The sequence below is a fragment of the Oncorhynchus mykiss genome, chromosome 13, assembly GCF_013265735.2.
Source record: "Oncorhynchus mykiss isolate Arlee chromosome 13, USDA_OmykA_1.1, whole genome shotgun sequence".
In the NCBI taxonomy this organism is placed as follows: domain Eukaryota; kingdom Metazoa; phylum Chordata; class Actinopteri; order Salmoniformes; family Salmonidae; genus Oncorhynchus; species Oncorhynchus mykiss.
This window is the reverse complement of record NC_048577.1, coordinates 48,329,541-48,344,966: the sequence shown is the minus strand read 5'-3', so window position 1 is coordinate 48,344,966 and position 15,426 is coordinate 48,329,541. Positions and strand designations below refer to the sequence as shown.

At 42.2% G+C, this 15,426-nt stretch overlaps 1 protein-coding gene across 1 annotated transcript in view; it reads right to left on the bottom strand.

The window, feature by feature from the left end:
- Positions 1 to 15,426, bottom strand: part of LOC110485200 (voltage-dependent calcium channel gamma-2 subunit) — an 81,028-nt gene that overhangs the window by 15,903 nt on the left and 49,699 nt on the right. Inside the window, exon 2 of the mRNA XM_036941342.1 lies at positions 12,098 to 12,181. Coding sequence (XP_036797237.1) covers positions 12,098 to 12,181 — 84 coding nt within the window. The remainder of the gene's footprint in view (positions 1 to 12,097; positions 12,182 to 15,426) is intronic.

Here is a 15,426-nt window from a genome sequence, read left to right as displayed (position 1 = left end):
GAAAACAGTCCTGCCTGGGATGGATGTGTCCCTGTCCCTGCCTGTCATTGTTCCTATTAGGATGGGAAAGGCGTAGTGATGACTGATAGTGGCTTGTTAGAGCTGCCCTGCCCCGCTTTGCCGCCTATCTGTGAGTGCCAGTGTGCGTGCCAGTGTGCGTGCCAGTGTGCGTGCCAGTGTGCGTGCCAGGCTGCCCGCAGAGATACAGAGCTGGTGTGCTCTGTATTGATTGGCACAACTACAGTTTAGGCTGGCACCTGGGCAGCGGCAGTGGCAGTCCTGAACACTGACTCACCCCGTTCATACACACGACTTCACGCAGACTATTGTACACATATGTAACACATCAGTGTCTTTACAGTATCTAATCACCTCTCCACACATGCTGATCACCTCATAATGAAGTAGTAGGGGAGAGGGGGGTAAGGTGAGCCTTTGTTTACATTCAGCATCTCTCCATCAAGGGAAATATAGTATTCATTCTAATAAAGATATCTACATATATTTCAGGATGTTGCGTATCCCTAGAAATAATTAGAATTCATGTAAACTTTACAGTTTTGAAAACAAAACTTGTCCAAAACAACTGGTCTCATGGCACAACTTACTCCGGGTACGGGGTACATTTAGCTGCTACAAATGTCTGTACTGAATGAAATATTACCGCAACCTTTTTTAAAACCAGGTCTATATTTATTTCCCAAACACAATTCAACACAATCACAATCACTGTTTTGTATTTGAATCATTTTAAGAATCTTTTAAGACAGGCTGAACACCTAACAAACATGTTTAACATAGGCCCTGTTGTTACTTCATATCCAATCCAGAATTCCTTGTATTATGCCTGGAAAGAAAACACTTCCATTTGCTCAACTTACCATTGGCTCAACTTAACCCAAGGCAAACATGACTATATTAGCCCACACAGCTACAAACCTCCAACACAATAAATTGATTTGACTTGGTGAAAATCTGTTTTTTGGACCGAACTTGCTTACCACGTTTTTTTCCTTCACATACTCCATGAAATTATGACCTCTTCCTAAATATTTGGTCAAATGAGACATTTTGTGTATGGTGACGTAGAAACAATGGTGGCTCAACTTACCCCATTCTCCCCTACCAACACTACCCAACACAGCTCCAGAGTGACTCACAGTGACTCAGAGCCAGCTTACCACATTGTCCCCTACCAACACTACCCAACACAGCTCCAGAGTGACTCACAGTGACTCACAGCCAGCTTACCCCATTCTCCCCTACCAACACTACCCAACACAGCTCCAGAGTGACTCACAGTGACTCACAGCCAGCTTACCCCATTCTCCCCTACCAACACTACCCAACACAGCTCCAGAGTGACTCACAGTGACTCACAGCCAGCTTACCACATTCTCCCCTACCAACACTACCCAACACAGCTCCATAGTGACTCACAGTGACTCACAGCCAGCTTACCACATTGTCCCCTACCAACACTACCCAACACAGCTCCAGAGTGACTCACAGTGACTCACAGCCAGCTTACCACATTCTCCCCTACCAACACTACCCAACACAGCTCCATAGTGACTCACAGTGACTCACAGCCAGCTTACCCCATTCTCCCCTACCAACACTACCCAACACAGCTCCATAGTGACTCACAGTGACTCACAGCCAGCTTACCCTATTCTCCCCTACCAACACTACCCAACACAGCTCCATAGTGACTCACAGTGACTCACAACCAGGGATCACTCTATTGCATTAATGCCACATAACACATATTCACACTTAACATCATGTCCATTTACCAGTACATTTCCAGTTTATGGCTTCAGCATATAAACCAAATAGTAGGTCGTATACACACAAAAAAACGCACGAATGCATGAACGCACACACACACACACACACACACACACACACACACACACACGTACATACACCAATAAATATGCAGTTCTCTTGACAAAGGCATCTCTTTGAACCTTCTTCTCTTCTCTCTTCTCTCTCCCTCTCTCATTGACAGCGTTGTGAGAGGAAATTAGCATTGGCTCTTAATCAGCCTCCCCCAGCACTGAATGTACTGATGTGCAGGACAGGGTCATGCTAATCAGGTGCCTCAGCTCCCAGGCACATTGATTTAAAACTACAAACACTTATTAATACAGGGCCGCCCTCCTCCTCCTCAATACTCAGCCTCAACCAAGAAGCCTCCTGCAGGAGGCTGGTGAGGGGAGGATGTCTCATAATAATGCCTGAAATGGAATGGTATCAACCACATGGAAACAGCGCGTTTGCTGTGTTTAATACCATTCCATTTACGCCGTTCCAGCCATTACTATCCTCCTGTCCTCCCAAATTACTGTGTCACCAGCCGCTTGTGACACACATATGCTCACAAAGTTATTATATGCCCTCAGAGTTGCACACAAGCATGTGTATGCATACTCTCACACCACCCCTATACACGTACACTCTCTATATGCACACAGACAAAGTACATTTTTCTCAATTTTTTTCTCACACGGAAAAGTACTGTACGACATAGGCCTAAAGTGGGCTGCATGCTCTCTGACACTGCAGTCCCCCACTGAATATCATACTGAATATCATGTCATACTAACATAACATATCACACAGCAAAATCCCTATCTACACACACCCCTCACACACTCATCCACACACAGACTGGTCACTGGAGCACGGTGGAAAAGAATCTGGGCCACCCGACACATTGAAGTTCCTTCACATGACAGGACTGCTCAGACAATTAAAGACCACATTTCAATTACTGTAATTACCCTCCACTCCACTGCTGATGTCCCCATAGATCAGGCCTGCCCATCTGCCTGCCTGCCTGACAGCACTGTGCCATAGCTAGCTGCTCTGGGTTAGCTTAGCACCAACAGCCCAGAATCACTACTCCCTCTCTGTTAGCTTAGCATTAACACAGTAACCTACATAATCACTGCTGTCTGTGTTAGCTTATCTTAGCCTTAGCGTTTACACAAACAGCAAAGTAGCCCATAGACTACCACAGGGTAGAGGAGGCCCTATTAGTTTGAACAAACTGAACAGTAACCCTGCTTAATCTGTTAGCTAGCTTATCAGCCAGAAAAGCATGATAAGTAGCCCAGAGCACAGGGCAGAGGAAGCTCAATTTAAAATTAGCCTGGTACAACAGTGAATGGCATGATAGCACAGAGAGATGCTCCAATACATATGGATAAGACTGGTAATACTGTGGTTTATGTCACGATAAGCCACTGTTAGCATAGTACCACAGCACGGACTAACATGGGTCAGTACAGAGAAACCCTGCATTCAATGTGGATATGTCAATGTGTGTGTGAAGGAAGGCTAACAAGTGTCCATATGCAGTCACAAATAACGGTTGTGTAATCTCTGTGTTACTGTCCTTTTGTTTACGAGATACTGTACATTCTCTCACCTCTGAGTTTATAAGAGGAGGCTTCCATATTTCCAGCCTTAATGAGATGTGTAGTCAGAGCGCTGGTACTTGCTCGCTCCACCAGGCCACTAAAATGATTGCCTTTTCCTTTATGGGCCTGTATGTGTTTATGTATCTATCGATGGACTCCATATCTGTCGCCTAGGCCACCACTGTCACACAGCTACACTGTGACATCTCTCTCCAGCTACCTAACACCACACAGTAAATCCAAGTGGACAGTCATAGTAATAATAGTCTGTAATAGAATCCCTTTAAGGCTGTCACTCATGATTAACACATTATCCTGATGACTATCCTCTACCGAGGCAGTGGAGGTCATGTGGTGTGACCCTCCCTCTGGTCCAATGGCTGTGACCATGGTCCATGGTCCTGGCCTCAGGTGGAACCGGCGTGACCCACCAGGGCTCAGGGCCGAGCGACCGGCTGTCCATCCCCCCTCTGGAGCTGGTTCTGGAACTCCCATGCTGGGCCACAACCAATGATCTCCCCAATGTCGCCTACACCCCCCATCGCCCCACCGTCCCCACTGTCCCACCCCTGCTGCCCTACATGCAAGCCCCCTGTGTGTGTCCTACCCCAGACCCATTGATTTTATTGGGCCAGATCAGGCCAGAATCCAGCCCCCCTCTCTGTATTAACTATGTAGCTCATCACACCATGCTCTGACTCCTAGTCAACCCTGGCTAGGATCCACAAACATGAGACATCTTTACCACAGACTGCCATCGTTGTCACTACTGACAGACATCCACTATAGCTACAACAAGACTCACAACGTATTTTCTACTCAATCTGACTCTCTGTCTCTGTCTCTCTGTCTCTCTCTCAGTATCTCTCTCTCTCTCTCTCTCTCTCTCTCTCTCTCTCTCTCTCTCTCTCTCTCAGTATCTCTCTTTCTCTCTCAGTATCTCTCTCTGTATAGCTTTGTCTCGGTATCGCTTTGTCCGTCTGTATCTCTCTCTCTCTATCTCTCTCTCTGTATCTCTCTCTCTGTATCTCTCTCTCTCTCTCTCTCTCTCTCTCTCTCTCGCTCTCTCTGCATCTCTCTCTCTCTGTATCGCTTTGTCTGTATCGCTCCGTCTGTATCGCTCTCTCTCTCTCTCTCTCTCTCTCTCTCTCTCTCTCTCTCTCTTTCTCTCTCTCTGTATCTCTCTCTCGCTCTCTCGCTCTCTCTCTCTCTCTCTCTCTCTCTGCATCTCTCTCTCTCTGTATCGCTCTGTCTGTATCTCTCTCTCTCTCTCTCTCTCTCTCTGTATCTCTCTCAGTATCGCTTTGTCTGTATCTCTCTCTCTCTGTATCACTCTCTCGGTATCGCTTTGTCTGTATCTCTCTCTCTCTCTCTCTCTGTATCTCTCTCTCGGTATCTCTTTGTCTGGATCTCTCTCTCTCTCTCTGTATCTCTCTCTCGGTATCGCTTTGTCTGTATCTCTCTCTCTGTATCTCTCTCTGTAACTCTCTCTCCCTCTGTATCGCTCTCTCTGTATCGCTTTGTCTGTATTGCTCCAACTGTATCTCTCTCTCTCTATCTCTCTCTCTGTATCTCTCTCTCTCTGTATCTCTCTCTCTCTGTATCTCTCTCTCTCTCTCTCTCTCTGTATCTCTCTCTCTTTCTCTTTCTCTCTCTCAGTATCTCTCTCTCTCTCTCTGTATCTCTCCCTCTTTCTCTTTCTCTCTCTCAGTATCTCTCTCTCTCTCTCTCTCTCTCTCTCTCTCTCTCTCTCTCTCTGTATCTCTCTCAGTATCTCTCTCTCTCTCTCTCTGCATCTCTCTCTCTCTGTATCGCTTTGTCTGTATCGCTCCGTCTGTATCTCTCTCTCTCTCTCTCTCTCTCTCTTTCTCTCTCTCTGTATCTCTCTCTCGCTCTCTCGCTCTCTCTCTCTCTCTCTCTGTATCTCTCTTTCTGTATCTCTCTCTGTATCTCTCTCTCTGTCTATTTCTGTATCTCCCTCTGTATCTCTCCCTGTATCTCTCTCTTTCTGTATCTCTCTCTCTCTGTATCTCTCTCTCTCTCTTTCTGTATCTCTCTCTTTATCTCTCTCTATGTGTAAGTGTGGCTATCACAGTAATGTATTTAGGTGTTCTAATTCCTCCTGCATCAACCGTTTCTTGCATAACTGGGTGTTTTCTTTTACTCCTCTCTTCTCTCTTTCTCTCTCTGCTGCTTAGCGCCCAGTACAGTAGTGGATGATGGGAGCTCGAACACGGCATGATCTAAAAACCCACTGGCACTTTAGTATGCCTTAGCTGGGTTATATAACCGTGTGTGGATGTGTGAACCGCCTGGCTACGGGGAGAGCCGAGGATTCACAGTCACTACTGCAAAGCAGCTTGCTACTGTGTGTGTGTTTGGGGATGTCTGTGTGTGCTATGTGTGTGTCTGTGTCTGTGTGTCTATGTCTGTGTCTGTCTGTGTGTGTTCAAGTGGAGGGGTGGTGCACGTACGTATTCAAGAACATTCTGTGCCTTTCTTCTGTATATGTCAGATTTGCTCACTTCCCATATTGGTGTAGGCTGGTGTACTGTGAGCTAGCAGGTGCTGAATCACAGGATTACATACATCATAGACCAGTCCCCTCAGTCTGAGTGTGAACTCCCTCTGATGTCACTTCCTGTGGGTTTTTACCTGAGGTAATAACCCTTCCCCTCTCGTTCTACCCTGTAAGTGGCTGGCATACTCTCTCTCTCTTTGGTCTCTTTCCAGATGCTCTGTGCAACACCTCATTATGGAAATACCAGCTGTGTGTCCTCCACTAAAGTCAAATGGGCTAAGTATATAAACGAATTCCCTTCACAGACCACATCATCCTGGCTACGATGAAACAGGCAGCGGAGATATTAAAGCTACAGTATGACATCCACCTCTCTCTGAACCTATCCCAATGTGGCCTACTGTACCCTCATGACCTCACCCTGCCCGAACTTCACAGAAAAGAACACACAAATGTAACACAAACATACAAACGCAGACACACAGACACACTGAGTGGACTGAATGGGGGCTCACTTTGTCACTAAAGTACAGAGGTACAACTCCAGACTAAAAAGACATGCCAGTCACAGACGGGTGTTCGGGGAGAGAGAGGGAGATAGAGGCCTGACCTATATAGGAAGGAGGCTGAAATATTTATGGATGTGAGTGTCCTAATTGGCAAGCAACTGGGAGCACTGTGGCTCTCTCGTCAAATCGCAGAGCAGGAAGCGGTTAAAACATATGCACAAGCACACGCACGCACGCAAGAACGCGCACACACACACACACACACAGACACACACACACACACACACACACGCACACACGCACACGCACACACGCACACGCACACACGCACACACGCACACACACACGCGCGTGCATGGGTGCATGGTCTGAGATCCGCAGTGTCACCTCGCCCCTGCGCCCCTGTCAAGGCCAGTGACTTCGGGCACCTCGTTAAGGACCAGCTTCGCTAGGGCTGATCCGGCTTCGTTAAGGCTTCATCATCGTTAGAATCATTACCAGAGCTGTTATCATAACCGTCCTCTCCGGCACATATGGACGAGCACAGTCGCTCAGAGCGTTAAGTCAAACACAGCCTAATTGGTTAGGCTTCATCTCCAGGACTGGCAGTAACACACACTGCTCCGTTCTCCTCTTCTGTCAGAGTGGGCTTCAATTACTGTCTGTTCTGATGGAGACCAGGAGATGAACACAACCTGAATCCAGTTCAGTTGAGCATCACTGGGTGGGGGAAGGGAGGGGTCAAATGTCTGGAGCATTGTTAAACAGGCGTGGGGCCGAGGCACTGCTCGTAACATGGAAATGTGTGCTAATCAATTGGATCAAAGCACTGATCCACCCAATGGGTTGTTTATGGTAAAATGACATTTTCCTTTTCCTATACTTTGAGAGAACTGTTCAGGGGAAAAAGGAGGGGACCTTGCAGGTCTTTTTGAATGTACTAGGTCAATATGCAGAGGTAGTGTTAGTTTAACTCATTTGTTTGAAACTCTCAATACTGTGTTGAAACTGTGTATTGTTCTATGAAAATAAACAAAACCCATCATTTGGGTTTGAGCATCGTAGACATCTAAGTCTCACACTCACAGGAATCTTGTGAGATGCGGGAGACATGTTTTGATCCCAGTTAGTCCCAAGAGAAACATTAAATAGGGAGTGGAAAGGCTATCCTTAGAAGGGCTATTCAACTACAGTATGTTCTTATTGGGGACAAATTGCAGTTTTTATGACACTCCCTTCTAACAATCCTCATAGAGGGAAACAGAAGGCATGACCATGTTCCAGAGTGTCTTTCAGGAATGGGGTCATAAGAGCTCATAGCCAAAACGGTTCAAATGCTAGAGCCAAATTCATAGGAAAAAATGAATTCAACATGCCACATTGACTTCAGAAACCACCAGAAGCTTCTGTTTATCACAGTGAGCATTTCAATCTACCTGTTCTCCTCTACTTTTCCTGGCTGGCAAAGTGCCAGGATGTTGTCTCTGGTTTTGAATCTGAATTTAGAGACCTGAACTTAAAAACTTAATCTAAACGCATCCGAGAAGTTTAATATATAAAACTTTTATAAACTTGAAATGATAGTTTGTAAACTTGATACACAGACAGTGAATGCAATATCTATCATATTGAAAATGAATATATAAATATTGAATTTTAATATTCAACTAAATGTAAATTTCATTTTAAAACTGAAAGCAATATTCACTCAATTCAGTTTACAATCATGGAATACAAGTTTGTGCATTACAAATTCAATATCCTAATACAAATTCAATACCCTAATACAAATTCAATATCCTAATACAAATTCAATACCCTAATACAAATTCAATACCCTAATACAAATTCAATACCCTAATACAAATTCAAAACCCTAATACAAATTCAATATCCTAATACAAATTCAATACCCTAATACAAATTCAATACCCTAATACAAATTCAATACCCTAATACAAATTCAAAACCCTAATACAAATTCAATACCCTAATACAAATTCAATACCCTAATACAAATTCAAAAATATTACATTCAAATTCAATACCCTAATACAAATTCAATACCCTAATACAAATTCAATACCCTAATACAAATTCAAAAATATTACATTCAAATTCAATACCCTAATACAAATTCAATACCCTAATACAAATTCAATACCCTAATAAAAATTCAATACCCTAATACAAATTCAATACCCTAATACAAATTCTAAAATATTACATTCAAATTCAATACCCTAATACAAATTCTAAAATGTTACATTCAAATTCAATACCCTAATACAAATTCAATACCCTAATACAAATTCAATACCCTAATACAAATTCAATACCCTAATACAATTTCAATACCCTAATACAAATGCAATACCCTAATACAAATTCAATACCCTAATACCCTAATACAAATTCAAAACCCTAATACAAATTCAATATCCTAATACAAATTCAATACCCTAATACAAATTCAAAAATATTACATTCAAATTCAATACCCTAATACAAATTCAATACCCTAATACAAATTCAATACCCTAATACAAATTCAAAAATATTACATTCAAATTCAATACCCTAATACAAATTCAATACCCTAATACAAATTCAATACACTAATACAAATTCAATACCCTAATACAAATTCAATACCCTAATACAAATTCAATACACTAATACAAATTCAATACCCTAATACAAATTCAATACCCTAATACAAATTCTAAAATATTACATTCAAATTCAATACCCTAATACAAATTCAATACCCTAATACAAATTCAATACCCTAATACAAATTCAATACCCTAATAAAAATTCAATACCCTAATACAAATTCAATACCCTAATACAAATTCTAAAATATTACATTCAAATTCAATACCCTAATACAAATTCTAAAATGTTACATTCAAATTCAATACCCTAATACAAATTCAATACCCTAATACAAATTCAATACCCTAATACAAATTCAATACCCTAATACAAATTCAATACCCTAATACAAATTCAATACCCTAATACAAAAGCAATACCCTAATACAAATTCAATACCCTAATACAAATTCAAAACCCTAATACAAATTCAATACCCTAATACAAATTCAATACCCTAATACAAATTCAATACCCTAATACAAATTGAAAACCCTAATACCAATTCAATACCCTAATACAAATTCAATACCCTAATACAAATTCAATATCCTAATACAAATTCAATACCCTAATACAAATTCAAAAATATTACATTCAAATTCAATACCCTAATACAAATTCAACACCCTAATACAAATTCAATACCCTAATACAAATTCAATACCCTAATACAAATCCAATACCCTAATACAAATTCAATACCCTAATACAAATTCAATATCCTAATACAAATTCTAAAATATTACATTCAAATTCAATACCCTAATACAAATTCAATACCCTAATACAAATTCTAAAATATTACATTCAAATTCAATACCCTAATACAAATTCAATACCCTAATACAAATTCAATACCCTAATACAAATTCAATACCCTAATACAAATTCAATACCCTAATAAAAATTCAATACCCTAATACAAATTCAATACCCTAATACAAATTCTAAAATATTACATTCAAATTCAATACCCTAATACAAATTCTAAAATATTACATTCAAATTCAATACCCTAATACAAATTCAATACCCTAATACAAATTCAATACCCTAATACAAATTCAATACCCTAATACAAATTCAATACCCCAATACAAATGCAATACCCTAATACAAATTCAATACCCTAATACAAATTCAATACCCTAATACAAATTCAATACCCTAATACAAATTCAATACCCTAATACAAATTCAATACCCTAATACAAATTCAATACCCTAATACAAATTCAATATCCTAATACAAATTCAATACCCTAATACAAATTCAAAAATATTACATTCAAATTCAATACCCTAATACAAATTCAATACCCTAATACAAATTCAATACCCTAATACAAATTCAATACCCTAATACAAATTCAATACCCTAATACAAATGCAATACCCTAATACAAAGTCAATACCCTAATACAAATTCAATACCCTAATACAAATTCAATACCCTAATAAAAATTCAATACCCTAATACAAATTCAATACCCTAATACAAATTCTAAAATATTACATTCAAATTCAATACCCTAATACAAATTCTAAAATATTACATTCAAATTCAATACCCTAATACAAATTCAATACCCTAATACAAATTCAATACCCTAATACAAATTCAATACCCTAATACAAATTCAATACCCTAATACAAATTCAATACCCTAATACAAATTCAATACCCTAATACAAATTCAATACCCTAATACAAATTAAATACCCTAATACAAATTCAATACCCTAATACAAATTCAATACCCTAATACAAATTCAATATCCTAATACAAATTCAATACCCTAATACAAATTCAAAAATATTGCATTCAAATTCAATACCCTAATACAAATTCAATACCCTAATACAAATTCAATACCCTAATACAAATTCAATACCCTAATACAAATTCAATACCCTAATACAAATTCAATACCCTAATACAAATTCAATACCCTAATACAAATTCAATATCCTAATACAAATTCTAAAATATTACATTCAAATTCAATACCCTAATACAAATTCAATACCCTAATACAAATTCTAAAATATTACATTCAAATTCAATACCCTAATACAAATTCTAAAATATTACATTCAAATTCAATACCCTAATACAAATTCTAAATGATGGAATTTGGCAGGGTAGCTGGGTATGGGGCGGCAGGGTAGCCTAGTGGTTAGAGTGTTAAACTAGTAACCGGAGGGTTGCAAGTTCAAATCCCTGAGCTGACAAGGGCCAAATCTGTTGTTCTGCCCCTGAACAGGTAGTTAACCCACTTAGGGCCATCATTGAAGTAAAGAATTTGTTCTTAACTGACTTGTCTAGTTAAATAAAGGTATAAATTCAAATACAATCTGTTGGCATTGAAATCATGTAATTTTAGGATTATTACCGCAGCTTGTTTGACACTCATTTCCATGTCTTGTTAGCAGTGAGGAAAACAGAGCACAAATCAATGTGGTGAGTTTACAGGGTACACAGCAGACTGTAATACTGCACGTTACGTTACACATGGCAGGCAGTAAAAACAGCCAGGAGAGGAGGAGTTCAGACCAGACAGACAGGCACTCACTAAAAGCAGGATACAGTTTAGAGATATATAAAATAACACACAGGCCCACCAGAACTATTGTCACTGTATTGACTGTCAGGGGCTGGGTGGGAAAGTGGGCTCAGGTATTAAATATGAACAAGTTGTCAGTGGAAGTAAGAGGATGCGTTTTTGGCTGATTTCTGTCCCCCCTTGTCACCTGATTGAAGGTTACCTCATATTAAATACTACCCTCTCTTAACAAGATTAGAAACTACACAGTTGTACATTTGTGTAGTATTTGTGTAGTATTTACACTATTCACTACAATACAGTATCAAATGCGCAGATGGGATGTCCAGACCACACGTATCCCTTGAGGCTCACTGGTTCCTCTGTACTGTAAAAGTGAAAGCCAAAGAGAGGAGACTCACGTAAGAAGTACTCAGAGGTGTCCGCTTCATAGTCCGTGTCCTCAGGAAAGTGATCTATCTGTTTACACATCCCTTTAAAGTTCCCTGGAGGAGAAACAAGAGAGAAAACACACAGGGTCAGAGAAGCAGTCACAGAGGAAAAATATTAATAGAACCAAGAGAAACGCCATGGCAACACAAAGCGTGACCTGAGTAAGTTCCAACCCATGTAGTTATGAGTGTACATGTAACTGCCATAATAAAGGAAACACCACCATAACATAACAACATAAAGAAAGGGCTTGTGAGATCCACAGGAATATTTGAATAGAACAGATGAATTATTATGGAGCAACACAGCACTTAAGTGAAGGTATTGTACACCTGCAGGAAGGAAGGGATGGTGAGACACGGGAGGAGGTCAAGTGATGAAGGGAGGGAGGGATGGATGGATGCGTGTTTTGGGGATACCTGGAGCACGGAGGAATGGAGGAGGATGTGGATCCAGTTCCGGTGTGTGAAACATAAGGGCCAGTGATTTGTTTGTGTGGGCAGCAGAGAGATGAATATATAATGAGTGATAGGCTCCTGGACATTTAGTCATTACATCCGTTCTAGATGGCTGCCGTTTTGCAAGCTCTGAACCATTAGCTATTTTGTGATTTTTTTGTTGTATATATATATATATATATATTACATTTACCCCTTTTTCTACCCAATTTCGTGGTATCCAATTGGTAGTTACAGTCTTGTCTCATCCCTGCAACTCGCGTACGGACCCGGGAGATGAGAAGGACGAGAGCCATGCGTCCTCAAAAAAACGATCCAACCAAGCCGATCCAACCAAGCAAAACTGCTTCCTGACAGAATGCCCGCTTAAGCCGGAAGCCAGCCACACCAATGTGTTGGAGGAAACACCGTACACCTGGCGACCGTGTCAGCGCATGCCCGCCACAGGAGGCGCTAGAGCGCGATGGGACAAGCACATCCCTGCCAGCCAAACCCTCCTCTAACCCAAAACCAAAGTTGTACCCCTGCCTGTATGTATGTAAATGTAACACACAGCGATGTTAGGAAACATGATGATGAAACTCCACAGAGGAGTGGGCGCTCTGCCCTTCTCATAAGCACCAGGGACTGGGTTTCCCTAGCCCAGGCAGCACATGCCCTGGTCTGGCTTTGGTGGTCATGCGAGCCTGAGGTTGCTAGTCAGAATGGAAGCCTCTCCGGCAGCAGGTGGCGGCTTGTAAACAAGAGTGGCACAGCTGGTGAGACCTGGAGCGGCTCCAACTGCTGTGCAGTGGGAACCTCATCTCCTAATGCTCATTCATTTGGCTGACGCCTCAGTGCCCAGGCTGCCAAGTCACTCACTCTGCCCTTTCAGGAGGCATCCTGCCTGGCCTGGCCTGGCCTGTCCTTCTTCCCACTTCCCACTTTTCTCTATACCTTCATCCCTCCATTCCTCCATGCTGTGGTACCACAGAAGGTCCATCCGTGATGGGGTCACTCAAGGTCGCACGGCGAAGGAATCACCCAATACAGAGGTCATTACTGCACCCCTGCTGCCGAGGAGGAAACAGACGAGGAGGAAGCAGACGCCGGGGCTTGTGATTGGGCCAGATTACTCATTAACTTATTCATCTCCTTCTCCCTCCAGTGTCTGTCTAATTAGGTGAACAGGTGTTTGTTAGCCGGGTGCCAGGTGTTGCCGAGGAGAAGATGGCGGGAAGGCAGGATGGGTGCCGCGGGTGCGGCTGGGTGGGGTGCTGGTTTTGTGAATGGACCCCACGTACGGAGAATGGACCCCCGGCGAGAACCGCTCGGATATGAAAGCGACTGGTGTCTGAAGGAAGAGCTATCAAACAGACTTAACACTGCTCTTCCTTCTGTGCACACTGTGTGTGGTAGGGCTCACAGAAGGCTGAGGGGAGACAGTGTTTAATACCACAGAGGTAACTGTCTGTTAACTGTCTGAGGGTAGTTAAGGTTTCATCAGGTTTCATGTTAAGGTAAGGTTTCATGTTGTGATTGTTCCAATGTCATTGAGTTTTGACCGAGCGGTTGGCAGAGGCCTTGCTAGGCTGGAGTTGGGCCGCAGCAGAGGAGTGTGGGAACCTCCGTGTGAAACACACACTAATCCTTCCTCGGTGGACAGAGTCCAAAGTGCTGACGGTGTGTGTGTGTGTCCACTTCTCTCTCACCTTCCCCAGCTCTGGCTCATAATCAAAAAGCACTCATTGATTTCCATCAACAAGCTCTGCGGCAATTAACAAGAGACAGGAAGGAATATATGGGAAAGAGGGAGAGGCAGAGGAAGGGCAATGAACAGAGAGAAGGTTGAAGTCCAGAAGACAGGGGGATAGATCTGCTTCCATTGTCACACTTTCATCATTGTTGGATCGAAACTCATAGGCCTAAAAAGCATATCAAACTCAGTGTGCGACTCTTACCACCACTGACACCACAGTACAGCCACTGAGCCTCCACAATAAATAACATCTATCAAGAAGTGGGTCAAATGCAGTAAAGGAGAGAAATAAGGAATATCCTGAACTCTTTCATTTCAAATCCATTTCAATAAGGATACGTTTATGTAGTTACACAGCACAGTCGCCACGGAGTTGTCGGAACAAAACTTATAACATTGAGAACACAGAATCCACCCACAGTGCACTTTGTCTTATCAACAGCTGACATCACAGAGTGGGAGAATGGCTGTCCCGTCCACAGTTGTGTCACTTGTTCATGCAGCTGCAGAGAGTAGCCTATTGGGGGAACCACTTCAATTAGTGCGCTGAAAGATTTATGTGACACTTAGCCGCTCCAAACTGTCCTTCTCTTGTCAGACATGTAAACTCAGCACGCTGGTAAATGTTTTATACTAACATTATTCATTTTCGGAAACCTCCCGTACAAAAGTGTGTGACCGTGGGAAGGGTGAAGGGTGGAGGGGGGAGAGGGGGAGAGAAGGGAGGAGGAAGGGAGGAGGAGGGCGAAGGGGGGAGAAGGGGAGATAAGGGAAGGGAGGGGGAGGGTGGAGGGAGGAGAGGGGGAGGAAGGGAGGAGAGGGAGGAGGGGGGAGAGTAGGGGGCAGAGGGGGAGGCCCATCTGGCAGGGGACCCACAACAGGTGTCTGGTGGGTCACGACATCTTCATTCAGCATTTACAGACAGGCCATAGTATCCACTATTTTACCTCTATCTGAGGGTTGCTCACTATAGCAAGCTGTAGTACTACAATAGCATCATGTCAGTACATACTCAGCCCTGATGAAAGTGCTTGGTATTAAAAAGCAATCGAGGCATTGCAAGTATAGCTAGCCTTCTAACTGGGCGTATACGTCTTGTGCT